The sequence below is a fragment of the Ursus arctos genome, unplaced genomic scaffold, assembly GCF_023065955.2.
Source record: "Ursus arctos isolate Adak ecotype North America unplaced genomic scaffold, UrsArc2.0 scaffold_24, whole genome shotgun sequence".
Classification (NCBI taxonomy): domain Eukaryota; kingdom Metazoa; phylum Chordata; class Mammalia; order Carnivora; family Ursidae; genus Ursus; species Ursus arctos.
In genome coordinates this window covers 4,464,002-4,491,157 of record NW_026622919.1, presented here as the reverse complement: position 1 = coordinate 4,491,157, position 27,156 = coordinate 4,464,002, and the positions used below count along the sequence as shown (strand labels likewise).

Genomic DNA, 27,156 nt, shown 5'->3' with positions numbered 1-27,156 from the left:
GTGGGGGTGAGGGAAACGGGACCCCAGGGTGATGCCTAGACACTTGGCCTGAGCTGTTAGGTGGATGGAGGGACCATTTACAAAGGTGGACCGAGGGAGCTTGGGGGCTGTGGAAGGTCGGGCAGCCGACGAATCCAAGGCTCTGGAGCTCCGGGAGGCCCTACTGTGCGCCAGGCCCGGGCAGGGCTGAGACCATGGTCCTTGTCCTGGTCTTTGAGGAAACAGATGGTCCACTTAACAGGGTGTCCTGTCCAAAGGCCCAGGGCAGCCGGGCAAGGAGCCACCATCCTCCCTCTGCTCCCCAATCCCCAGATGGAGCCCCAGGTCATGGATACCGAGGTTGAGCCAAACGGCTGTTTCCGCCCATCGACTTCCTCCCTCCCTCTCTTTCCCAAGGCTCATCCCACCAGGGCCTGACCTGTGGGGTTGCTCTCCAGGCCTGCTCCTTCCCATTTCCAGAAAGACTTAGAACTGGACTTCATATTAGACCTTTCTTACCCATCCCTGGCCCCTTAGGTGTTATTAAAACTTGGGGCTTGCTGTTGGGGTGGCTCCAGTCCCCCAATCCCGTCAGGATGGCCACCTGCCGGACAGTGGTCCTGATCTACGGCAGGCTTTGTGGCTCACAGACGGCTCTGGGAGGTCTGTAGAGTGTCCGGGGGTCACCATTACAAAGGACCACACCCGAGGGGCTTAACACAGCGGAAATGTCTTCTTTCAGGATTCTAGGGGCCAGAAGCCCAACATCAAGGTGTCAGCAGGGCCTCACTCCGTCTGAAGGCTCTTGGGAAGAATCCTTCCCTGCCTCTTCCAGCCTCTGGGGTCCCAAGTGTCCCTGGCTTGTGGCCACGTCCCTCTGCTCTCTGCCTCTGACTTCACATGGCTTCTCCGTGTCTCTTCCTTTTTGGCCTCTTACAGGGACACTTGGATTTAGGGGCCGCCCTCATCCAGAGCGATCTTACCTCGAGATCCTCGCCTTAATTACATCTGCAGAGATCCTCATACCGAATCGGGTCCCCTCCTGAGGTTCGGGTGGACGTGTGTTTTTGGAGCACCCACCACAGGTCTCATGGGGGAACCTGGGAGGTGGGCGGCCCCTCCGGTGGCCCCTCTAATCTCACTTTCCCCTACAGCCCTGCCTTCTCCGTGGCCGTGGGAGAGAGCACCATTGAGGAATGCATGTGCCTTACAGTTCTCCTTTTCTTGCCAAATGTAAGCTCGTTTTCCTCTCTCTGCTGCTGCTCACTTTATCTGCCCAGCGCCCCTGCCAGGACTGCCTGTCCCCCCCCCCCCCCCAGCCCTGACTGTTCTGCCCTGAGAAGGGGGCTAGGGACCCCTCACCTCCCCGTAAGGATCAGGCCTACTCTGCGAACTGGACAAAGCCATCAGAGGTGATCAAAGGCTGGGCTGAGACAGGGCTGGGGTGGGTGATTTCGGCTGTGAAAAAGAAGGCCGAGGAGCGGCCGGATTGTCTTCGAGTTTGGAGAAGGTGATTATTATGTGAAGGGTGGTGCCCAGCTGTTTCCCATCTCCTCTGAAGACAGAAAAAAAAAAAGAGGAAATAGATGATGTACAATTAGAGCAGTTGGTTAGATACAAGGGTGAACTTCCTGGCTGGGAGTGTGGCCAAGTGCCGGGTCGGCTTTCCGGAGGGAGCGCGGGGAATCTCCTTACCTGGAGGTGTCGAGGCCTGGCAGCGGCGGCCGCGGTGGTTGGACTGAAGGCGGGGGTATGGACCGGGTGGGATCCAGAGCACAGTCATGCCAGCATGGGGCACTTTCTGGCCATGGAGGTCGGTTCCCTCCTGCCATTGTCCTTTGGGTTCCCACAGGGGAGCATTTTGGTGAGGCGTGCACCCTGGCGGGGCTCCGCGAGGAGATAAGCACACGTCTGTGCAGCGCTGCTGTGAATGGCCGTGAAGAATGCACAATAAGCCGACTGCTAATCTGTGGAACTCCATGCCCGCTCTCTGGGAGAACAATCCCCCGGGTGTGTCTGCACTCACCAGGTGCTTTTTCTAAAAACACTGCAGAATAAGGCTGTCTACCAGCATCTTCCCAGAGGCCTGTGTAGTTCGGCTGCTTCTTAGCGGCCGTGGACCACCAAACTCCCAGTACTGGGTGCACAGGTGGCCCAAAGGCCTGGGCTGTCAGGCAGGCCCAGGTGCTGGCTTTCCAACATGACAGGCCAGGGCCCCTGGGAAGGCCATCGGGGTGCCGTCCATGCCCGCGGTGACTCCCCTGTTGAAACCCCGGGCTCCCAGGCAAGGGAGGGTGTGTGCGCATCTGAAATGTCTGTGGTTTTGCAGTTTGGTGTCCACAAACTCACTTGGTTGAAAATAGTTCAAAATATCCAAAGCACGAGGGAGGGAGTGACTGCTTTTCTTAAAAAGAAAGGACCTGATTTCTTCTACTCGATAAAGCTACCAACCCAGTGGATTCTCAGAAAGAGGTGCGGAATGACTGGGATGCAGTGGGGCCTCAGCATCCCTTGCACATCCGGAATCTTTCCAGACTGGGGGGTGTGGGGGCTGGGAGGGGAGTGGCAGTGGTGAACCTGAGACCCAGGAGGACGGCCACCAGAAGGGAGGGTATATTCCCTTCCCTGCTGTGGACTCTCACCCGGCCTGACTTGGGGCAGAGGTTCTGGGTCTGTAATGACGGGGAGAGTAGACCCGATCGCCTAACTAACTAGCCTGGGCAGTGGAAGGGAGACCCCCTCTGCTGTGGAGGCCAGCCCTGGAGGGCCCTTCCTGGGGGCTCCTCCATCCTTTTGCTTCGCAAGTTCCAACCGGTCCTGTTGTCCCCAGCCTGGGGGACCTGCCTGCCTTCCTTGTAGGTGATAGAATTTAATCAGTGTTCGCGAGTAGAAATGGTTGTCTTGGAGGGCAAGACCAGGCCTGAGGTACAGCGGAGATGGGGAGCCCCCTTTTTCCCCATTCCGGAACTCCTTCCTTCAGATCCTATCAAATATCTTCGCCTTACCAGGGGGAGGACTGACGTTTGTGCTCTGCCACCAAGCAGCCCCCCTTATTGGAAGCTGGGGCTGGCACATTTCCCTGGCTGTTCTGGAAGGGGCGCTTCTTCCCTGCCCCACGCCCCCCCCCCACGCCCCCCGTAGACGGGCGCCTTTTCTGTCACCTGGCTCGGAGGGTGCAGCAAGCGACCCCGGGGGTGCACGGGTAGGGGTGGGGAGTCGCTGGAGGAGCGCCCCCCCCCCCGGGCCACGTGACTCCTGCGTTCGCCCCTCGCTCCGCGGCTCCGGGCCCGCAGGCGGGGGTTCCCGCGGCCCGCCAGCTCGGGCGCTTAACCCTTGCAGGCGCTGAGCGCGGGAAGGCGGCGGCGGCGGCGGCGGTGAACTTTGTTTGGCTGCGTAAATAAAACCTCCCGCAGGAGGAACCCTGCGCCCCAGGGAAGGGGAGGAATCTCTTCCCCCCTCGGCGCCGCCCCCGCGCCGCCGCCCGGCCCCCACATCCGCCCACATCTGGCCGCGGCTGGGCGTCCGGGGGGGAGGGGCCGAGCCGCATCGGTCGCTGTCCCGGGGGCGCGGGCCAGGCGGGGAGGAGCGGGGCGCCGCGTCGGGCGCCCAGGACTCGGCCTGTCCCCGCGGCGGCCGCTCGGGCCCCAGCCCCCCAGGCCCCGGCCTTGACGGGCGGGCGGAGCAGCCAGTGCGAGCCGGGGAGGCCGGGCCGGGTGCGGGAACCTGATCCGCCCGGGCGGCGGGGGCGGGGCGGGGCGGGGGCGCGGGGAGCCGAGGCCCGGCGCCCGCCCGCCTCCCCCATTCATTCAGCCGAGCCCGGGGGCCGAGGGGCTCGGGCGGCCAGCTCTGCTCGGCGGGAGTGCGGGCGCAGGGCCCGGGCCGCCAGGGCGCTTCCTCGCCGCCGCCCTCCGCGCGCCGCGCCGCCCTCCAGCCACCATGTCCGACCCCGCGGTCAACGCGCAGCTGGACGGGATCATTTCGGACTTCGAAGGTGGGTGTCGGGCGCGCCGCGGGCGCGCGGAAGAGGGGGCGGGACCCCCCGAAGGGGCGCCCCGCCCGCCACGCGCCCCCCGTCCCGCGCCCGCGTCGCCTACGTGGAGGACTCGGTTCGGGGGCCCGCGCGCCTCGGCGGCCCCCGCGCTGCCTCCCGGCTTCCTTCCTTTTATTGTATTTGCCGAGCGGCGACAGCCCCCTCGAGGACTCGCGGGGCGGCCCCGGAACTGGCCGGGGCGCGCGGCTCCCTCGCGGCCGTCACAGGGTCCCAGTCCCCGTCGGCCCTCGGGCCCCCGCGGCCCTGCGGCGGGGCGGGGAGCCGGTCACCCGCCTCTGCGTCCAGCCCAAAGCGCGGCCGCCCTCCCCCACACCAGTTTCGGGGCCGGACCGAGCCGAATTCCGACCGGAGAGGCCGCCGAGCGGACATGTCTCGGGCCGGCGGGGTCTAGCGGGGGGCGCCCCTTGGGCTCCGGTCCAGGCCCGGGGACACCCCCTTCCGCCTCCTGCAGTAGGGAGGCGCGCGGGCGGAGGGGCCTGCGGGCCGGTAGGGAGCGCATTTTGGTCCCCTCCCCCGGCTTCGGGGTTTACAGTGTGTGCAGAGACTTGGGGGGGCTCTTATTCCGAGTGCTCGGGTCTTCCCAGCCCTGAGCCTCATGTGTGTGTGTGTGTGTGTGTGTGTGTGTGTGTGTGTGTGTGTGTGCGCGCCCGCGCGCGCCTTCATGCGTCCTCGTGACTGCCTGTGGCTCTGCGTCCCGGCGTCCCGGGGAGTAAATAAAGCGGTCGGGAGGGAAGCTCACACAATAGTCCGCAGCACTTCTGGGGCCGGAATTCTGAGGGGCGGTCCTGCCTCTGCTGGAACCTGGAGCCCCCGCCCCTCCAAGGGGCTCCCAAGCAGCCTTGGGCAGAGCCCTCTGGTGGGCCCGGCCTTGGGGCGGCTAGGCTGGAAGGACTTAGACGTCCAGGTGCCAGGCCGAGCCAGGAGGTCCTCTATCCCCGGGGGCAGTGCCAGGGCCGGGATCCGTGTGTCCCGAGCTCTGCAGTACGCATGGGGTCAGCCGCGCTGTGGGGCACTTCTCGGGACCAGAGCCTGGCTGGATCCCAAGCAGAGCTGCAGCGGCTGTGATTCTGGGCTGGGCCTAGGCTGGCTTGGGCAGGGGTGTGAAGAGACAGGAGTGTTTGGGGTCTAGTGGCTGGCACAACCAGGCAGAGGAGAAGCCGGCTGGTGGCTGGCTGGGTAGCGGGAGCACTTTTGTGACTCTGGGTCTTCAGGGCTGCGATGGGACGCCCTGCTCTTTGGACGCTTTGGGTAGCGTGCTCCTACTGGGGTCTCCCTACATCTCCTTCGTTCTGTTTCACCTTCTGCGGGCCCAGACCGTGGCTCTCCTGCAGCTGGTGCTTTGAGACTCTCCCTGCTGCTCCCGGGGCCTTTCATCTTCTAAGTGTCCAAGTGCGGGAACCAGCCGGTCTGGAGACGGCTGCCCCCTTCAGGTTCCGAGCTGTCTGCGCATCCTCCCTGGGGCCTGTGGGGCTGAGGTTGGCTTGCAGTCCCTGACCCGAAAGCGTGGGGCTGGCGGAGGGATTTGTGGGCTCCACGTAGCCCCGAGGCAGGAGGGGGAGGCGGAGATTTGGGGGTGGTGTGGTCCTGCAGCTGTTCCAGTTCAGGCCGTGCCGGCTGTTAGCAGCTCTGTCTCCACATCCCCGTGGGTGACTGCATCCTGACCGCGACAGGCCCCATCTGGAGATGCTGGCAGCCTCTGCCCGGCCTCCCAGGTGGCTTCTTGACCCTCTCTTTTGGTCGGAGACAATGGCCTCATTGAGACCATCCTGGTGCAACAGTGGGCAGCCATGTGACTCCAGGGGGAGATTTCTCACTCTTAGGGACCCTCTGGTTCCCTGTGTGCTTCGGTCGCCCTGTCGTGTGCTCTGACAAGCTGAGAGTGCTCTGAAGGCAGAGAGGTCGGGCGCTAGAGCCTCTGGGCTTCTGGGTGGAGGGGTGTGTGAGGGCCCTACTCGGCCAGCTCGGGACCGGAATGGCCTCCCTAAGTGCCCCAGTAGCTCGGAGTGGAGTTGGGTGTTGGGTGTGGTGGGGAAGGAGCCCACCTTCGTGGGCAACGAAGGAGGACAGTGTGTGGCCCCGGGCAGCAGTGACGGAGACGGTGCGGCGGAGCCCAGGCAGGGAAAGGTCACCGTGGAGGAGGCAGACCTTGGGCGAAAGTCGGGATTCAGTTGCAGGAGGGAGGAGGAGAGCACTCAGGTCCCGGGCAGCAGGCAGAAGCGGGGGAGGCCGGAATGAGCTGGTCCATTGGAGAATGGGGCACAAGGAGGGGCCAGTGGGAGCGGATCAGAGGGCCAGGCCAGGCGTGCCCGCAGGGAGTTGGGACTGTCCTGGGGAGGCAGCCGGAGTGGCGAGAGCAGAGCTGGAGGAGCTCTGGTCTGGGTCTGTGTGGCTGCCGACGTGGTGTCTTGGGGTTTCTGCAAGGTAGGACCAAAGGGGGAGTGGAGGAGACTGCCAGCCCCTCAGCCGCTGCTGCACCCCCATAGTTCTGGGGTCGGCGGACACGGCCTGTCACCCTGCACGTGCTGGTTGCTGAGGATCAGAAGCCCCAGGGGCCACCACCAAAGCCCAGCAAGTTCTGAGCCATGGCGTTGCTGGGGATGGTTTGCAATCCTCGCACACTGGAATCCTGCAGGGGGGCCAGAGGGCCGTTGTCGGGTGTCTTTGGGAGGTTTGGAGCTAGTGAGAGTATCGGGGCCAGGGTGGCGTGCCCCGCGGGGCAGAGGGAAAGGCACCTGGGGTGGGGTGCAGGGCGGGTGTCCAGGCCGGAGCAGCCGCCCCTGCAGGGCCGACAGGAAGCCGCCCCAGGTGGGTGTGTGTGGGCTGTGTAGATCTGATGCCCCACGTCCCGGGCGCCCTTCCCGTTTTGGCTCTGTCACGTTGTCGAGGAGGCGTGGGGATTCAGCCCGTCCTCTGTCATGGACGTGTCTGTCGGGTTCACGTCTGCCCCGGGCACTGAGGGGGTGGCAGTGTCCTTCATGGGCGTGAACGTCCCAGAATGGCCTTGGCCTTCCCTTGAAGGACAACCTTGGAGTTCCGTGGACAACCCCATGTAGGGCGGGAAGAGGGTTTTCTATTTTGCTCATGTGACTTTTTTAGAGCGTTTTGACCCCCCGCCCCACCCCAGGAAGATGGGCCTGGGAGGGGGTGGCAGGAGGGATGACTCGTTCCCCGATCTCGCTCCGGGTCGGTGGAGGCATGGAGCCGTGTTCTTGGGTGAGGGCGGGCCAAATCTGTTAAGGCTAACGCTATTACAACTCTGGTCTTTGTGTAACAAAGCCCTTCCAAGTGCCAGCTGCTGGCCGGCCTGCCCCCGCGCTGTTTGCTGTAACCATGTCTGCATGCGCTGAAAGAATCCTGCAAGTCCTGGGTGTTTGTGGAAATGCAGTCTGGCCCAGAATCCTGGGCACTCCGGTCCCGCAGCTGTGTTCTGTCGTGTACAGGTCGTGCCTGCCCTTCTGCAGCCTCTGCTGTCTCTTTGGAGGACCCTCCTGGAAGGGTCCTGGAGGCTCTGGGCCCCGGAGAGCAGGCCGGTGGGGGGCGGGGGGCAGGGAGCAGGTCTCCTGGGGGGATGGGAGCAGACAGATACCTGGGACACGGGCTCCCTCGCCTGCTGGATGCAGGTGCCCCTTTCATCCCAGAAGGACAAGGCCTGTTGCTTGGTGATGGGTACAGACCTGTCCCTAATTAATGCCAGCGGCCTCTCGAGTGATGCCTCCTGCTTTCCAGCCAGACGCAAGGCCCCTTGTGAGTACCAGCTCCTCATAGTCCCCGCCTTGGTGGCGGGAGGTGGGGACCAGGGGGCCATGAGGTCACTGGGCGGGACTGGAGGAGCCGGGCCTGAGGGGTTCGGCTGGTGCCTGTTCTGCAGCGACGAGGGGACAGCATTCTTAGGGACCGGCTGCCAGCGCAGCAGTGGCTGGGTACTGTCCGTGTCCAGAGCACGGGACTGGGCTCGGCGTGGGGAGGAGAGCAGACATGCATGCACGGGGTAGCAGGAGCACTCTGTCATGGGCTTCTGAGCCAGGCTAAGTGCCAGACCTGGGCTGGGGAGGTGGGGGCACGTCTCATGCTGCGGGGCATCCCTCTAGAAAGGCTTTCTGGAGGACACGGATCTCCGGGAAGGTTTGAAACGGGGCAGGTGGGCAGAGCTTACATCCAGAGGGGGAGGGCCTTCCAGAGAGGTGATGGATGGGGCAAGTGAGAGCCCACGGGGTGCAGTGCTCAGGAGGGCGAGCCCACTGCCAGTGAAAGCTGTGTGGCGCACGGGAAGTGTCTGAACTGGAGCCTTAGTTTCCCCTCTCTGCGAGGGTGGTCCTGGGATTCAGGTCGATGTGGCTGGAGGCCCCGAGCACAGGTCCTGCTCCCGGGAGCGTGGGGGGTGCTGCTGCCGCTCTTGGAGCTGGGGGGGCTGGGGGCGGATCTGGGTGATGGAAGGTGTTCCAAGGCCGCAGGCAAGGGCCTGTCTGGTCCCCCTGGGGTAAGGCTTGCGGTGTGGTCGGTACTGCGGGTTAGTAGCAGCTGTGGAGCCCACCCGGACTCCCCCTGAGTCCAGCAGACGCTCTGGCTCCTGGCCAAGCCGGGGGAGCCCCTCCTCTGGCCTGGCAGGGCTCCCTGGGGGTGCCTCAGCTCTCTTCCTGTCAGAGTGGAGGCTGGGCTCACGTGGGCTGCGGGGTTGCTTCCCTGGAGAGGTCATCCGCCTTCTCTGCCGTTCCCCACCCCGGAGCCTCACAGATGGGGGGGTCATGGGCTGGTGCTGGACAGCCTGACTGAAAGGGGAGCGAGGCAGGGAGCCCCTGGCAGGGAGGGCACGTGCTGGTGGGGCGTTCTCCTGTCCAGCAGCCCTTTTGCAAGTCCTGCTCGTGTGTGGGCTTTAAGCAAGGAAACAGTCTCGTCTGGGGCCGAGGGGGAGGGTAGGGGCAAGCCAGGTGCCTTGCCTGTGCCCAGGGAGCCTGGGAGCTCTGCACCCCTGCCCGCCGAGGCCACGGGGAGCCTGGGCACGGAGTGGGGGCTCCAAGAGCTTCCCTGCCTGGAGAGACAAACCTAGAGCTGAAGCTCCCAGGGCCCGTGGTGGGCACAGCTGGCACGGCCCCCGGCACGTGGGGGGCACCCGCTCAGGTCACATTTACAGAGGGTGCTGTCTTGCCGGTGGGGGCAGTGACATGGTGGCCTGCATGTGACGCAGTGGCACCAAGGGCCACACGGAGGTGCAGATGGTGCACCTATCCCGCGGGAGCCGGGGACCTGTCCGCCCAGTGCCCGTGGCCTCAGCCTGCTCCTCGGTACTCTAGCCCGCAGACCCTGGCGCTGGCCGAGCAGAGCAGGGCTTCGTCCTCCTCTTCCTCCTCGCGTGTCCAGGGGTCAGGGGAGGTCACATTCAGAGACCCGGACTCCACCACGGTTCAGCCCGGCTGGCACTATCAGCAAGGACCCGGGGGCCAGACTCGGGGGATCCGTGGTGGCCCCCAAACCCAGGAAGGAGTCCTACCCGCCTCCCTGGCTGGACCAGGGGCTTCCCACTGGGCTCGGAGCCCCCCGAGGGCAGGGCTGTGTGTCTTTGCTCACAGTTGTGTGGCCGGAACAGTGGGCTACGTGCTGTATACCCTCAAAGACCTAGTGGGGTGTGCAGAATGGTCGTGGGGGGGTGAGGAGCAGGGGCGGCCAGGGGCTCCGGTGGGAGATTGATCCGAGGGTTGAGGCCCTGGGAGATTTCATTTTCATCCCCGACACTCAGCCAGGAAAGGAGCTCTTGTGCTTTCTTTTGACAAAGCCACTGAGGAAAAATGGCCCAACACTGCTTTTCTTTCCAAAGCCCTCTTGGTTTTCCCCAAATTTGGAGGCTCTCTGAGTTGCTTATGAGACCGAATGGTCTGGAACTCTCTGGAGCACGGTCCCAGGAGCCTGAGGATTTGTAATATGCAGCCAAAGAGATCCAGCCGTCTGCCCCTAGACACTCCCGGCGCCTGGGGCAGTTCTGAGTTGGGGCTGTTTAATTTGGTCGGGACAGAGCCCGGAGGCTCCATGCAGCCTGGACCAGGAGACATTCTGGAAGCTCCTAAGCTTGTTGTCATTTTTAAAAGTGCTGCCGGTGCCCAGAAATTTAGGCGGAGGGACAAGAGGACAATGCCCGTTTTCTGATGTCCTTGGAGTCCCCACGCCCAGCCCAGGGCTCTGTTAGGAGCCGGGGCTGCAGAGAAGGTGGGGAGCCAGGAATGAAGCTGCAGCCTACTTCTATTCTTTCTTGTGTTTGGTGTTTTTCCTTGTCTGCTCTCTTCCCCATGCTCCTGAGTTTTTAATAGCCCCTCCCGGGAGGGTGAGCCTCTATGGACTCTGGCCTTTTCCCTCTACTGGGCTGAGTTGCAAAATCCAGAAAAATCCAGGGCCCTGGCCTTAAATGCATAAGTGTGTCCTCTCCACCCATGGCTTAGAGCTTCCTGTGTCCCTGGCCCCAAGGCCGGGAGCCTTTGCCTTCAGACACTTGGAATGGACTCCTGGGAAAGCCAGGGGAGATGGGGAAGGGGAAGAGGAGAGGTGACTTGCCCACCTCCTGTCCATTCTTCTACTCCTCTGGTCTCCGAGGGCCCATCTGTCTGTCTGGGGGGTTCCATGGTTGTTCCCTGGGTACAAATGGGTGGCCATGGGGAGGTGGGGGGGGGGTCTTGCGGCCTGTTGCTTATTCGGATCAAGTGGGAGAATTCCAGAGTTCCTTACCCCTCTGTGTCCTGCTTCCTCAGTTTTCCAAGGAGGGACTGGAATGCTCTTTTGCAGGCCTTGTCAGGTCTTTTTCGATGATTCTGTATCTGGTCTCCTAACCAAAGCCACAGCCTTCCCTGACCCTTCGAGGAGTGCTGGCCAGTGACTGGCTGTCTTTGCTGATGGGCTTCTGGCTGTCCCCTGGGGTAGGGTCTGGGGGTCCTGGGCACCTCCCTGCGGGAGGCTACAGCTGAGGGTCCCCTGGAATTGAGGAAGGGAGCCACCCGGGCCACAGACAACCTCCTCTCTGCTCGTGGGAGGTTAGGTGACAGACAGCATCATCTTTCTTTTCGGTGGGAAGAGACAGATGTCCCCAGTATGTGCCACCTTGCCGTCTCCCCTCCCCCAGGCACTGACCTGGAAGATGGACATGTTTCTGGTTCTAAGCATCGTGGCCAGCAGCCCGGTGGATTACTGTACTGTCCCGGGCAGGATCTCATTCTGTGTCCGGGCTGGCCCCATCCCTGGGTCCAGGCAGCCGGCTCCGAGCTGGGATATTTGGCCCTCTGGGATATTTGGCCCTCCTCTCCATGTGGGTGGGCAGTTTCCCTGTGAGTGGTAGGCCAGGCCCCTGCCCCGTGTCCCCCGGAGACCGAGATTATCTACAATAAAAGCATACAAGTTTTCCTGGCTTCCAACCAGGCCTGGAGGGGCGATCTTCTTTGCTGTCCCCTGCCTCCTGTTCCTCATAAAAAGTCAGGGAAGGCACGCTCTGGAAAGTGGATTTTGGCTTTTTGTTCGGATCGAGAAGTGCTGGCGTTCGTTTGTTCCCTGTCGGGCCAGGAGGAGGGTCCGTGGGGTGGGGGGGGCCGTGGGCTCATTCCTTGTAGTCAACGGCTGTCTGTGGGCACCAGCTAAATGCCAGCTCTGTTCTAGGTTCTGGGGGTCCAAGCATGAATCCTAGAGAGGGGTGGGTTCAGGAGGGCTTCCTGGAGGAAGGAGCACCTAACCAGAGTCCCTGGTGGGAGTTTACCAGGCAGGGTCTCCAGGCACCTGGTGCTGGCTGGCTTCTCTCGTGATTTCTCCCAACTCCTAGTTGTTTGGGGGGTCCCGTTGTGCCCACACCCGGCAGAGGGGCCTGCACCTGATGGGATACCCTTGGGGCTGTGCTCACAAGGAGGACCCGGGCTCCATCTTTGCTCCTGGTCAGGAGGCTAGGTGAGCCGGGAGGGACTTGGGTGGTGAATGATGCGGGGGGAGAGAGGCGCCTGATGTGTTCACCTAGCAGGGGTGGAGCTGGTGGCAGGTTGGAGCGGCAAGCTTGAAGTCCTGGGCCTTCTCCACAAACCCGCAGGAAGGGCTGCTTTGCTTTTTTGCTGAGCTGCTAAAGAAACCCTTGGCAGGCCTGGGGCCCCTTGGGGGTGATACGGGGAAGGCCGTCATCCGTTCACACCTTTGTAGGAGGGAGGTGGAGTTGTGTTCTCTCTCTCCTGGGTGGCTGTCCCCACCCCAGGCCCTGGGGGACACCGAGTCTTAGGGCAGCTGGGAGAATGGGGATACTGGTGAGGAATGAAATCATCCCCCTGCCTTGTGCACTCAAATATTTACATCTCTCCTAATATTTAAATGATGAACCAGGCTCTCGCAAACAGCTGCCCCGGAGCCAGCTGTCAGGCTCTGGCCTCCCTCCCGCCCTCCTTCCCTCCCTCCTGCATTCTTTGTTTCTGATCCGAGTCCCGGCCCTTCCAGCTGTTCCCCCTTTGCTCACAGGCTTCCTCTGACCGAGCTGGTGGTGAGTTTCCATAACCGGCTCCTTTGGTGAGCGCCTGCTGTGTGCCAGGCGCTGGCTTGGGCACTTGCTCAGTCTTTCGGTCTTCCCACAGTCTGGCAAGGTGGACGGGCTGCTGAGGCGCACTTAGGGCCACCCTGGGCCCCCAGCCACGCTGGCAGGCAGACCCAGGTCATCCTGACCCACACCTGCATCAGCCCGTCCCTCCCTACTGCTGAATCCTGCCCTCTGGCCCCGCCTGGTGCCACCTGCCACAGGCTGACCCTGCCGGGCTGTGATGGATAGCTCAGGCTCCTCGTGAGCGGTGGGTGGGAAACGGCTGGGCATCTAGAGCCTGCGGTCTGGTGGCCGCTGCCCCTCCTCCAGTCCTGGCCTCACTGTCTTCCAGCTCTGTGACCGCTTTTTGCGAGACGGGAAGCATAGCGTCCACATTGCAGGGTGGCGGGGAGCTTGTGAGAGGTGGTGAGGGTTCAGGGCTCCGTGCAGCGCTGGGGGGGTAGCGGGCCCTCTCCCCGTGAGGGTGTAGCTCTCGGCGTGGGGGGCCTGGTGGGGTTTGGAGCCAGAGTGGTGTGCCAGTTAGCGTGCTGGTTGGGACCTGGCTTCACCGGCGCCCAGGCTGTGATGCTGGGCCAGTCACTTGCCTCTCCGGGCCTTGGCTTCCCCTCTGGGAGGTGGGGAGGGCGTCAAGTCGCCGTGTCTTGGGGTGGCCATGAGAACTGAATGGGCGTGAGAGCCGTGCCTGGCATGGAGTAAGCACCCTGCAACGTCAGCTGTTAGAAATTCAAAGCAACGGACTTGTGGGTTCGTAGGATGCCCGAGGCCCTGGTGCAGAAGGGGCGGTGCTGGTGGTCTGTGCGCGCCGTGGTCACGAAAACCCGACGGTGGGGCTTAAACCCTGCATTCATCCCTCAACTGTCCTGGAGGCTGGGGATCCAGGATCACCTTGCTGCCAGGTCCTGCTTGCAGATGGCCGTCTTCCCTGTGTCCTCACCGGCCGGAGGGGTCTCTTTTACAGGGACACTGATCTGTTCCCGAGGGCTCCACGCTCATGTCCTGAGCACCTCCAAAGGCCTCGTACCATCACACTGGGGATGGGGTTCAACAGGAATTTGGTGTTAGGCACAGCAGACACGCGGTCTACAGCAGGGACAAGCATCAGCAGGCTTTGCTCTTGTCCCTGGGAGGATGACAGTCTGTGGGGAGGCGCGGGCAGATTCACGGAGGCGGGGGCGGGTGGGGGCCCCGGGTGGGGGCCCTGCAAGCTGGACTGCACCTCTCTCCTCTCTGTGTTTCCCGTAGCAGGTGAGTTAAACCGTGTGTTGTTGTGGGGGCCCCAGGCTGCCTGGACCTTCTCTGTCCAAGGTCAACATGGTGTGGGCTGTGGGCAGGTTTTGAGGCCTCATGACCGACATGCTCCCCCCCCCCCCCAGTCACATGTGCCTCTGCCCCTAGCAGTGCCCAATGCGTCCTCCCGTCATGACCAATCTGGGAGCTGAGCGGTGGTGGCTGAGGCTAGACTGATCTTGGGTGACTTTTGGGGTCGGGTGGGGGGCGGGCTGGGCTGCTGAGCTGCTATCTCCAAGGTCTCTAGTCAGGGCGGCCCCCATGATGGTTGGTGCTTAGGATTTTCTTTTTGTAGGATTCTCAGCAAGGGGTGGTGGTGGAGAGGAGGCTTGTAAGGACCTCCCCCGCCTTCCCCTGTGATGCACCTTGGGGTGCCAGGCCCACCCAGCCGTCCTGACCCAGAAACTCCAGGAGGCCGGGACCAGCTATCGATTTTTTAACAAGCTCCAGAAATGATTGTGACCAGTGGTCAGCGCTGAGAGTGATCGGGAGCCAGGACCTTATACCTACAGAGGAATTCAGAGAGCTGGTGCTCGAACAGTAGAGATTTGGCCCACGCGATGCTACCCGAGGGCAGCTCAGAGCGCGTCCCTGCACGTACACGCGCAGCAGAAGGATTGGAAGGACCTTGGCCAAGATACTGACAGTGGTTCTCTGGGTCATGGGTTTATCGATGTTTTTTCTTCTATTTTCTTTGTGTCTAGCACATTTTCTGCATCGTACCTAGACTGCTTTTAGAGTCAGGAAAAGAGCAATAGATGTTATCTTTGCAAGTTTATTGTCAAACAGAAGAATCACTCTGTCAGCCCAGGCTCCCACGCTGCTGGAGAGGTGCTCCTGCGCTGCTGGAGAGGTGCTCCTGCTGGCTGCTCGAGCTCCAGGTTGGGCTGCTGGCTGAGGGAAGGCCCCTTGGCCCAGAGGTGCGCGTGGCCAGGAGCCCCCTTCACACACGCCGCTCCCAGCTGTGGTTTTGGCCCCAGAGGAATGTGGCCAGAGCTGTGGTCCTCGACCTCAGCCCCGGGGTGGAGGTGGGCTGGCCCTCCCTGTCCACCCCGCAGTCGCTGAGAGTTCGGGAGCAGTAAGAGTGGCTGGAGCTGCCGGCCGACTTCAGAATGGCCTTCGGGTCGGAGGGTGTGAGAGCTGGAAGGGGCTCTTCAGCCCTGCCCTTCTTTCTGGTCTATCTGTCACAGGACACTGAGGCCAGAGGGGTCATCTGTCCGGCGCAGGCAGCCTCCCCAGCCCTGGGCTCAGCAGAGCTGCCCCTGACCATCCCACACGGAGCAGTTACATCGAGAGCTGAGCTACAGTTCTCTTCTTTTAGTTAAGAAAAGTATCATTCCTGCAGGCAGCTCTGTTTCCTGCCCCTGAAGGGGGTGTCCAGGTGGGGTGGGGTGGGTCCCTGTTTGGGTGGTGGACCCTGAGCGGTTCCTGGGCAGGTGGTGGCCCCTGCAGCTGGTGGCCTGGGAGGGAGGGCCTGGTTGCCCGGAGGCTGCAGAGGCGGGAATGAGGACTGGCAGTTGGCAGCCTGGGCCCTGCGTGGGTGGGTCAGGGCTTCTGGGGCGGCGTTGGCAGTCCTGGGCGGTGCAGGGCGGTGGCGGGGGGTCTGCCAGGAGCTCTCGCACGGATTTAGAGCTCACCATAAACCGCGCTTCCGTTTTCCTTCTTAGGCAGGCCAGAAGCAGAACGGAGGGTTGTCTCTTTATGGGGTGGGCCCTGGAGGGGGTCATTTATTGTCCACCTGCAGCCCAGCAGACAGGTAACTTAAGAGTCACACACTGCCTGTCCCAGAGGCCCATTGTGCAGCAAAGGGAGGATGCCCCGCAGGGTCCCGTGCCAGCTGCTGGGGCGCACTGCCTGCTCTGCCTGGAGGAGGGGTCTTCCCTAAAGCCATGCAGGGCAGGTGAATGCTCGGAGCTTTTCTGAACATAAAATGTGAAAAGAGTAAGTTCACCACTGCCTGGAAGCTGCGGTTGGGGGGGGGGCACTGGAAAAGTGAGACCGGGACCTGACAAGTGTGTGTGATCAGCTCTGGCAGGGGTGGGGGGGATGACTCAGGGCACAGGTGGGTCAGGGGCACAGGTGGGAGAGAAGGCTTAGTAGGCCGGGAGGCAGCGGGAGTGTGAGTTTGCCGCAGGAAAGTTCCACAGGCTAGGGGGGTGTGAAGCCCGGGGCAGGAGGCCCCAGGTCCCAAATCCAGGCATCAGCCAGGCTGATTCCTTCTGGAGGCCCCAAGGGAGAACATGTCCCAGGCCTCAGTCCTAGCTCCTGGGGTTGTCTGCGGTCCTTGGCATTCATGGCTTGTGGACCCGTCGCCTGCTTGTCTCATCTTCATGTGGTCCCCTCCTCTGCATGGCCTTGTCTTTCCTATCTTTTAGGAGCACGCTCAGTATCGACTTGAGCTCTCACCTTAAATCCACAATGATCATGTTTTGAGATTTTTTTTTTTTAAAGATTTTATTTATTTATTTGACAGAGATAGAGACAGCCAGCGAGAGAGGGAACACAAGCAGGGGGAGTGGGAGAGGAAGAAGCAGGCTCACAGCGGAGGAGCCTGATGTGGGGCTCGATCCCATAACGCCGGGATCACGCCCTGAGCCGAAGGCAGACGCTTAACCGCTGTGCCACCCAGGCGCCCCACGTTTTGAGATTTTTAATCACATCTGCAAAGACCTTATTTCCAAGATCCCATTTATGGGCTCTGGGGGCTAGGACACGGACATGCCTTCAACCCGCCCTTCAGCCTGCTCTGGTGGCCCATGTGAGGGGCCCATGCGAGGGGCAGCAGAGTGTTCTAGGCTTGGGGCGGGATGGGTAGGTGGGGAGCGGGAGGCCAGGCTCTGAGGGATGTTGGCCTGTCCGGGCCCCGGCCTCCACGTCCGTGCGCCAGGAGTGTGGTGTGTCCCGTCTGCTGTCCTCTGAGCAGCTGCCCATGGCCCACCTGCTGGACCTGTCCAGGGGTCTCTCATGCTCTAGATGCCTGTGTAGAGTTGACCAAGAGCTTGCCGTCCCTGGTGAGAGCCCGGTAAGGCCCTGACCAGGAGGGACCCTGGAGGCTGCCTCACTCAGTGCCCCCCTCCCCGGGCTCTTTGGAAGAGCCAGGCAGCCTCCCCCGTTGGAGGTGCTATTGCTCCCTGGGAGCCCCTTCCAGAATCTTCTCAGCGTCCAGCTGTGGTCTCTTCCACACAACAAACTCACCTCCTCCTTTTAGTTTTCTGTGTCCCCTCCCCTGCCAGACCCTTCCTGTCCTTGAGGATAGAGACCAAGGCCACTCCACCCTCTCTGGGTTGGCAGAAGCTGAACCCACAAGTCCATGTCGGTGCAGGTAGGGCTTTGTGGTCACTGAGTCCCTTCCTCCCCCACCGCCCACCCCCACCATTCCTCGGGAGGCCTGAGCAGCAGCTGGACTCCTGGGTGCTGCTCTGACCAGCACCTGACCCCTGCTCCCTGGGGTCACCGTCCCCTGTAATTAGGCCGAAGCTCCCGTTGGCTGGGCACGACCCGCTTGCTGCTGCCCCGAGGCCACAACACAGGCAGCTCCATCTGTCCCCCTGGTGTCCCTCGGCAGGCTGCGTGATTAATGGAGGGCTCCACCTGGGCCGAGGGGCCCCTGGTTGTAGGCTGGTTTGTTTTTTTTCCCCTCCCCCCCCCTAAGTGCATTCACCGTCTCCCCGGTAGTCAGTGAGGAAGGCGGGGTGGTTCCTCCGCCTGGCCGGTCAGGAGCAGCTGGCCCCCCACCCTGACCGCAGCCCGGCAGCTCGGCCTGCGCCATGGAGCCCAGCCGTCCTAGGTGCCGAGGTCCTGGTCTGCCGCGAGCGTGGTTGGGGAGAGAAGCCCCCGGGGACATGGCCAGGCAGGTGCGGGAGGGCTTATTCACAGGGACTATCCTTGCTCCGAGGTTGGGGTGGGGGCCGGGAGTAGCGCTTATGGGCCTGCGGGTTTGGGGGAAGGTGGGCGGTTGGAGGGTGTGGGTAGAAAGGAGGGAGAGGACTGAGGAGGTGGTGGGGACCTTCTGGTGGGGGGGACGGGCTGTGCTCCAACCTGGAACCGGCAGCTCTGTTCTCTTTCTGGGACAGGACCCCCTGGAGACCCCCGCAGGGTGTCTGGGGTGCCCGGGAAGGGGGCTGCAGGCTGAAGGGCTCTGGGCTGTATGACCTCTGAGGCCCTTGAAGCTTCGGCCTGTGGTTTCGGGTTTTGAAGTCAGTGCCCTCCCAGGGGCTCCCTCTTGCCCTCCCTGACTGCCATTTATCTGGGAACCTTTGACCCGAGGAAGCCGGAGAGGTCCTGTGTCCGCTCCTCTCGCTCCAGGCTGGGCCCCCTCCCCCGTCCAGGGAGAGTTCTACCCGCCCAGCAGCCCCACCCTGGGGCAAGACATTCTTGGCCTATCTCATCCCTATCTCTGCTGGCTGCTCAGCGTGTGGTGTCCCACGCTCTGCTCTCTCCTTGGTTTGAGAGAGGGGAGGACAAGACCCTTCCATCTGCAAGACAGTTCTCCGTGTGCACGTGTTCCCTTAACTTTAGTCAAGGAAAAAGGGTGGTCCAGCGTCTAAGGGAACTTTTCAACCTGCCTGGAATGACGCTGTGTCACCGGACCCAGGGGGACTGGGCCGACGGCAGGAGCAAGCACAGAGAGGCCTTCACCTGGGAGAAGAGTCCCCATGCCCGTGTGTCGTCTCTACTCCGTGTAGAGACTTCTTGTAGCAGGAGTCGTTACCAGGCTGTCCCAGGCTGCCTGCCGGGTCTCCCAGACTAGACTGCTGTCACTCCAAGGCCCTAGACCCTTCTCTGGTGGGGGAGGGGTAAACACCAGTAATGAACCCTCTGAAGGGAGGCCGACCAGAGAACTTTCTGCCCCAAGGCAGACAGTGTTGGGAGCAAACAGGGTGCCCTGTCAGGTGACACTGGGACAACAGGTGTGAGCTGGGGCATCCTAGGTGGGCGGGATGCATGGGCCCTGGCCTGGGTGGACGTGGGGGAGGCTCTGAGGCCGGGGAGGGAGAGCAAGCAGCAAGAGGGGGCCGGGGTGAGCTCATGGCCTGATGCCGGCCAAGGGGGAGAGGCTCCTTCTTGCCAGGCCAGTCCGATTCCAGGGTACCCGTGTTCCCCTTCTCAGAGCTGGGGAGTCATGGCGGGAAGTGGCTTCAGCACCCACAGAAGGTGGCCACGGTGGCTGCCAGACCTCCCCTCTCTCTTCTGTGTTCTGTTGGCGTGTTCATTTCCTGGGGCTGCTGTAACGAAGTGCCACACTGGATGGCTTAAAACATTAGACATTAGCCTGTCCCCGTCCTGGAGCCCACAGCCCGAAGTCAAGGTGTGGGCAGGGGTTGGTTCCTGCTGGGTGCTCCGAGGGAGTGTCTGTTCCAGGCATCTGTCCCCGCAGTCTTCAGTGACAGTCCTTGGCTTGTGGACATTCCTCCAGTCTCTGCCCCTGGTCATGTGGCCTTCTCCTTTTCTGTATCTTAGGAGGACACCTGCCATTGGATGTGGGGCCCACCCTTATCCAGGGTGATCTCCTCTCGAGATCCTTAATACTTCTGCAAAGACCCTTTCCCCATGCAGGGTCCCTTTCAAAGGTTTTGGGAACTGGGACTCGGACCTATCCTGTTGGGGGCCACCGTTCGACCAGTGTCTTCTGTGGGCTGCATAGCAGAGTCTGGGAGCCGTCGTACAGGAAGCCTGTGGGACCTCTGGTCCCATGCTGGGGGGACTGGACTGTGTCGCGAGGGTGGGGAGGGCTGGTTACACCTGTGCCCTTGCTCGCCTGCCAGGCTGCCAGAGAACCAGTTTCAGGGAGAAGTTGACACAGTAAATTTGGGGAATAAGAGAAGGTGGCTTTTGACCCTAGCTGCCACTGGGCTCCCGCTCATAGCCGAGAGGGTCGCGTGTGCGCGTGTGTATGGGTTGGGGGTCGCTGGTGCTCCGCTCCTGGCTTTTGTATTCTTTTTGTGCCCGGAAATGTCGTGGCCGGGGAAGGGTGCCACGTAGGCTGTCGGGGCCGGGGGGGAGCCCGTGAGTGGTGGGCCGAGCTCCTCCTGCAACCCTGGGAAGGGAGGGAGGGGGCTTGTTTGTTGCTCTTGGCCCCGTCTGGGAAACCCAGCCTGTGCTCTCTCACATTGCCGTCCCAGAGTAGAGGGCCAGGCCTCGTGGGTGGAAGCTGTGAGGAGCAGGAAGGACCCCGGGATGTCCCCCAGATCTAAAGCAAAAGACAGTCATCCAAATCAATCAAGGCGGGGGCAGGGCCAGCTCACATGCTTTGCCTGGGGCTGCATGGCCTCCCTTGGGCGCAGAGACCCCCTGGTCAATCCACAGTTCTCAGCCATACTGTTGGCTGTCCTTGCACATCCTCCCAGGGCTCATGGGGGTCAGCCGGTTCCTCCTTGTCCAGGGGGCCTAGGCCGGACCCTTGGTAAGACGGGGCCTGGTGTTGAAATGCAGGCCTGCTGGTGATCCCAGGGCCAGGGAGAGGGGCCGAGTGCATGCTGCCTGGCTCCCCAGGCCGCCTTCAGCCGCCCGCATGCGCACACGAGCCCAGGGCAGCCCGTAGCCCTGAACCCGAGACCCGAGCCAGGGCGGGAGCAGCGCAAGGCTGGCATGGGACGTGGCTCTCAGGCTGCATCTGGCCCTGCAGCCCGGCCAGGCCTCACCCTGGGGAGGCAGAGGGAGAGGGGCCGGGTAGAGGGTTTGGACCCATGGGTGCTGTGCTCTCTATCCGCTCTTCCTTTGTTTGGACGTGGCCTCTTGCTTGTTGTTAAACGTGTTTCTCTGTGTGAACTCTAAGGCCCCCGCTGGCTGATGGTGCCCGAGCTGTTTGCAGCCTTCGGCTCCCCGGTGCAGGCCCCACTCAGCCAGTGTCTGTTTTCAAGCTTTTCCTTTTGGACTGTTTTGTTTCCTGAGGACACATCCCCCTCCCCTTCCCCACCTGCCTCCTTAGCCATCTCCCCTCCACGGAGCCCCTGGGGGCAGTTTCTGAGACAGGGATCCTAGTGGGCTTGGGCGGGTGATCCAGGTACTCCCCAGCAGAGGAGGCTGGAAGGGCTTGGCCTGGAGGGTGCAGAACTGAGCATGTCAGGCCGGTGGACAGCTGGGGTCCATTGGGGGTATTGGGGAACCCTGCACCGTGTCCCAAGGGGGGACATCTGGGGTCTTTACCCTCCATTTACTGCCTAAAGGCTGCTGGCCTGGGGAGCAGTGTTAACCCCTTCCTGCCTTCTGGGTTTGGCACCTGGGGGCCACCAGGACAGGCCCTCGGGCTGAGGAGCAGAGGCTGGCCGTGGCTGTGAGGGACATCGGTAAGGCCCGTGCCACCTTGCCGCGCGTGGGGGTGACCACACACGCCTGCATGCACACCCACCCACAGGGGCAGACGTGAACAGTAGTGATCATTAGGTCACGGGCACCATTGTGTTATCCTGTCGGCCACGGTAGGACAGCTGAGGAAGCAGAGACTCAGTGACGATGACTGAGGTTGAGTCATTGCCTGTTCGAGCTTCTCCCCACGACGCTGACGTGAGGAGCACAGTCTGCGAGAGCGCCGTCGGCCCCCATGGTCCAGTGACTGTCAGCGCCTCCAGGGCACCCCGGCCCTCTGCTCAGCCCTCCTCTGCCTGCCGTGCCCCTTTCCTTCCGTAGGTAATTCATTCTTTAGTTGCGATGAGTCCCTTCGTGGCCTCAGGTTCTTTTCCTTTGGAGGAGTTGTTGCTTCCAGGACTGACCGCTGTCCTGTCTGCCGTCTCCCTGCCGTACCCGGAGCGTCTCGGGGCTCCAGCCGCAGCCCCCAGCTCCAGTCCGCCACAGCGAGACCGCGCTCTGTCAAGGCCCTGCCGGAGTCCTTGACCTGGAGCCAGGGGCCTGTGCCCGGGCGCGGCCCCCACGGAAGGAGACCCAGGGCCTCACGGCTGGCCCTGAGCACAGGCTGGCCCTGAGCGCTCTGACGGCCGGGCAGGCGCCTCCCTGCGGCCTTGCCTTGCAGGCTCAGGATGGGGAGGAGGGCAGTACTCCCTGCCTGGTTCCCTGGGCTGCGACCCTGGCTTCTGGGTGGCCACGCTGTTATTAAGGGATCACCTGCTCCCCTGGTACCTGGAAGAGGCTCCGTTTGGCCGGGGTCGGCGCTCCTGGGGCCTGAGCCCAGAACGGGGCCCCACGATCGGCAGCGTCCCCGCTGCTCCCGTCTCCCAGGAGTTGTGCTTGGGTTTGTTTTGACCTTGGTCTCTAACATTCTTTGCATGACATTCGCCCTCCCCCCTCCGCCCCCGGAGCAGAGCTTTGTGGCTGCCCCCCCGTGCCCCCTTCCCCAGGCCGGCTGCTCTGTGCTCCAGGAAGCGGGAGAGGCTCGCTGCAGCCTGTGGTCGGAGCAGGGACCTTCACAATGGCCCCTTGTGCACCACGCATTCCTTCTTAAACAGGCCCAGATCCGGGCTGCTCCTGCTTCGACCCCCACGGGCACGGATGGACGAGCATCTGGAGAGGCGCCCTGGCCTGCGCACCGGCCGGGCCTGGAGGTGGTTAGTGGGCTGGAGAGGGCCGGGCTTGGGGCAGAAGTGGGGCTGGGCCCGCGTGTGATTATCCACAGCCTCCCCTGTTCGCAGCAAGGGCTGTTTTTAAAAACAGCGTTGATGGTTTTATTCCCTGAAAGTGGTAAGCGGCCCACACTTGGTGCAGGCATGCTGGGAAAAGGCCGGAGAGTGTAATGGAGAAAAGCACCCACCTGAACTCCATCCAGAAGCCACGTCCTCCGCGAGCGTGCGTGTGCTCCGCACATGTGCATGTGAGATGTAGTCAGATCTTTGCACACATCTTGTATCCTGCTATTTTTACTCAATATTCTCAACATTTCTCATCTTCAAAACCGTGATTTTGATGACTGCGCAGGACTTCGGCATATGGGTTTGGAAAATCTATGTAAACCCGGATCGTTTCCAGCATTTGCTGTTTTAATGCTGATGCAAACGTCCCCATACATAAATTCTCTGCTTCGGATTATTTCCCGAGGGTAAATTCCCAGCAGCAGGCCCAGGTGCAAGGACTACCGTCTCCAGGCTGCCGGTGCCCGTTAGGGAGGGCGGGGCTCTGGAGGGTCTCTGGGAGCAGGTGAGGGTTGAGCCTGGCTTTGGGGGGACTTGAATGCAGAGGAGGGAGAAAGGGGGCAGTCTTGTTTTGGGAACCTTGTAAGCAGAGCGGGGGCACCTCCTGTCCCATGGGGATGGATGGCAGGATCTCTCCCTCCCAGACGATGGCCCCGTACTCGTCGGAGGCTCCGAGGCCGTTGGTTTGTCCTCTCCAGCTGGGGCTGTCTTTCGTGCCCTCTGACCGCAATGACATCTTGTGGACAGAAGAGGAGGCAGCCCCGTGCTGCTCCCCAGGGCTCCCCAAGGGTCCAGTGGCAGGTCGCTTTTCTGCCCAGACATCAGATCTGACATGCGGTCACACAGGGTCTCAGACGTGCAGGGTGACCGGCTCGTGAGCACTCTTGCTGGCTTCTGTGGCCGCTTGTGCACATCCGTTGCCTGCCTTCTAGGCTTGCAGGGAAGGGGAGGGGTCCCTGCCGCAGGGGAGGTCACGTCCATCCCCCCTCGAAGCTGGTGGAGGGGGCTCCCAAGGACGGGGGCTGTGTCTGTGCCTGGGACCCAGGGTGTGTTTTTAGGACTCTAAGGGGGAAGCTTCAGGACAATCTGCTAATTTCTCCCAGCTGGGTGCTGCTCGTGTCACCACATCCTCCGTGGTACAGGCCGTCCCTTGCGAAGCTTGCCTTAAAAAATGACCTTGTTTCGTCACCAGATTTCCTGGTGTGAATCAAGAGCGGTGTCATTCCCAACGACTACTTCTACCATCTAGGGTTTTGTGGGATTCCAGGAGAGGGAAAAGGAGGTGGCTTTTCCTCCTGGGTCCCTGGAGAGGGGCTGGGGTGCAGGGCAGGGTGGCAGCACCACGGGGAGAGCCCAGACAGGCCTGCTGTGCTGACGTCTTACCCTCCAGCGGGCCCTGTGGTAACTTCTTGGGGCTGTAAGAAATTACCACAGGCTGGGGGACTCAAGCCCCGGAAGTGTATTCTCACGGTTCTGGAGGCCTGAAGTGCAAAGTCGAGGTGTCACCAGGGTCATCCTCTTTCCAAAAGTAGGAGGGAAGAATGCTTCCTGCTTCTCCCAGCTTCTGGTGGCCCCGGGCTCCCTTGGCTTGGGGCTGCATCCCTGTGGTCTCCGGTCTCGCACGGCCTCTCCGAGTCTGGGCCTTAGATCCCCCTCTTCTCTCCTGTGTAAGAACGCTTAGAGGACTTAGAGCCCCTTCTAAGTTCAGGATGGCGTCATCCGGAATCCTTACCTTATCTTCCCAAGTAAGGTCACCTTCACTGGTTCTGGGGGTCAGGACTGGGACACAGCTTTTGGGGGGCACGAGTCATCCCACTACAGAACTGTAGAGGGAAGTGGAGCTTCTCAGGCTGAACAGGTGGTGAAGACCCAGTGCCTCTGCTTCCAGCCCCTGCTCTGGGGTTCCCCGGGGCTCTGTGGCCGCAGATACAAACCTGCGACCTGCTCCCATCTTCAGGTCACGTAGAAGCAGCATGTGAGGCCCGTGAAGGGATCGAGAGGTGGCTCGTGGAGGTACGAGGGTGAGGATGTTTCCGGGGACCCCAAACACCCCCCCCCAAAGCCAGTCACCATCGTCATGACATGGCCTGGATGACATGGGAGGGAGGGGTGTGAACCGCGTTGGGCCGGGGCAGGAGGCGACAGCAAGCCTGGCTTTGGGGGGACCTGAAATCAGGGGAGGCGGCAGTGCTGGTGTGCTCGTTTCGGGGGGATGGCATAAATCCTCAAGAACAACCCAGACGCTTGTCGACAGTCACCACCCTGTGGTCGGGCGCAGCTCCTGTTCTCTGGGAGCCTAGGACTCACCCGGATGGATGGGGTGGGACCGAGCCTGAAGCTGGAGGGGGAGCCTCGGTCGATGGTGTAGGGGGACGATGAGCACACAGGTCACGTAGGGCCAGGGGTGACGAGTGCCGCAATGGGGCACAGAGCAGTGAGAGGAGAGGGCGGCGGGTGGGGACGGTGCGTGCGTCTGTGGAGATGGCCGTGGTGGTGACCTGCCCAGGGAGGAGGGTTGCCGACTCGGCTCAGCGGTGATCTGTGTGTTGGGTTCGAATGCATCCCCACCCGGCGAGCGTCCGTGCCTGAGTTGGGGGGGCTTTGCTTCGGTGCGTGAGTTGCTGGTTGAGGGCCCCTCCAAATGGGGTCACAGACCTCATGGGTACTCCCGGAGAGGCGGTCGTCTCGTTCTGGGGCACACCTGGGCAAAGGCCCACCCCCCTGACTCTGTTCTCTAGCTCGGCCCCGGATGAACCCCAGGGACTCGCAGACAGACAGGGGCCACCATTCGGGGCCAGTTTGGACGGTGCTCTTGAGGCTGGGGGTAGACCAGATGCCTCGAGGCCCCGGGGCACCCCATGAGGTCACGGTTCCAGGTGTTCAGCTCTGGACTTTCTGGCCAGTTTAACACACCCTGGTCCTGTCCTTTGTCACCTCAGCCTTCTTTGGAACGAGCAGTTTGCCCTCTGTGGTTCTCTTAGGGCCTAGCCCCCAGGGGAGAGGTGCCGGCATCCCTGCTTGGGCACATCCCTGCCACTCGGCCCAGGACCCCACCGCCCCTGGCCACGTTATCAACCGGAGGTCACATGCGGGGCCCCAGGCCAGTTGCAGCCTGTGGATGGGATTCCGTGTGACTGCTGCGTGTTTTAAGAGGGGATGTTTTCTCTGCCAGCATATACAGATCAGGAGATGGCACATAAAAAAATGCAGGTTTCCGGATTCTCCTGCCGAGTCCGAACCTCTGGCCAGCAGCACACCTCAGACAGGGGCTCAGTGACACGCTGGGTCCCTCTGACCGGGGACACTTCTGTCCCTGTGGGGCCTCTGGGATGGCTGAGCTTTGCAGCTCAGGATTTTGTGCCCTTTGTGCCCTGAGAAGGAGGCGTGCAGGGCTGGGAGGGGTGCCGCTGGGGTGCCGCGTTTGGGGAACAGGTAGATCAGGCAGCCAGATGTCGGGGATGAGGGCCTCCTTCGCTTCCTCGCTCTCCGGGTGCTTACGAGCACGTGCTTCCCCGGCCACCCACCCGCTCAGCCGCCCGCGAGGCTCTGGGCTCCTGGAGGAAGTCCTGTCCACTGGGAAGAGACAAGACTGAGCTGGAGTTTGGAGGAGGGAAGACTCAGGGTTGGGGGTGGCACTGAGAATGGCCCCAGGTGGCTGTTGTTGGTTCCCAGGCCAGCTGGGGGCCCAGGGAGGCCCTGGTGGGGTCATGGGAAATCCTGGGCTCGGGGGGGGAGAGGGGGTGGGTCGGTGAGGTGAGGCGAGGTGTGGGAGAGACACTCCGGGCTGCTGGGAGCCTGCTTGGGGCCCGGCCGGGAAGGAGCTGGTGCGTGTTCCTGTCGCTGGGCCGTTCCTGCTCTGGTCTTTATAACGGGAGCGGCTGGTTCTTGTTAGGAGCGTGGCTGCAGGGACCGAGGGGATGGCGGGCCACTTCCCAGGCGCTGTCCCCTAGCTATGGAGGTAGCGGGCAGCCGGGTGGAAGCACTGGGCTGTGGGGTGGGAGTCAGATGGCCAGCGGCCCATGGGGGCCCTGGTCTGGCTGGGGCAGCTAGCACAGCACGCAGGCAGAGGCAGCCGAGGGTGAGGACCGAGGGAGTTGGGCGTTGCGGACCACGCCAGGGCTCCGTTATGCCGCCTACAACAGGACAGCCAAGCAGTTAGAACCTTGGGTCTTGCAGCTGGACGGAGGCATCTTCTGGCCCCACCACTCCGTCTCCACGCATCGGGCACGTTGCTTAAGTACAAGGGCCTCAGTTTCCCCATCCGTACCAGGGGTTAACAGTATTTACAGCAAAGGTCGCGTGGGGAGTAAGCGTACACGGTAAACCCAGCACCTGTGTTAGAAGTTCAGTGCCGGGGGCGCCTGGGTAGCGCAGTCGTTAAGCGTTTGCCTTCGGCTCAGGGCGTGATCCTGGCGTTCCGGGATCGAGTCCCACATCGGGCTCCTCCGCTGGGAACCTGCTTCTTCCTCTCTCACTCCCCTGCTGTGTTCCCTCTCTCGCTGGCTGTCTCTCTGTCGCATAAATAAATAAAAATCTTTAAAAAAAAAAAAAAAGAAGTTCAGTGCCGGCTGTTGGTGCCATTGTCATGATGGTGTCATTGCTGTCGTGATTCTGCCAGGCTATGGCTGTGGCTGGTGTGACTCAGGACCCCCCCTCCCCCGCTGCTGCTGTGGCTGGTGTGTGTTTGTGTCTGGTGGTGTCTGCGCTGGGTGGGGGTGAGGAGG

General features: G+C 62.2%; 1 protein-coding gene across 6 annotated transcripts in view; it reads left to right on the top strand.

Annotated features, from left to right (window-relative positions):
* SEPTIN9 (septin 9) overlaps positions 1 to 27,156 on the top strand; it is a 150,908-nt gene that overhangs the window by 52,243 nt on the left and 71,509 nt on the right. The window contains exon 1 of one of the 6 annotated variants that reach the window (XM_026484052.4): positions 3,762 to 3,970. The exons of 4 other annotated variants lie outside the window; for them this stretch is intronic. In XM_026484052.4, coding sequence (XP_026339837.2) covers positions 3,916 to 3,970 — 55 coding nt within the window. In that variant the 5' untranslated portion in view covers positions 3,762 to 3,915. Of the gene's footprint in view, positions 1 to 3,761; positions 3,971 to 6,246; positions 6,452 to 27,156 lie in introns of those variants that run through there. One more of the 6 variants, XM_026484049.4, reaches the window with a different exon arrangement.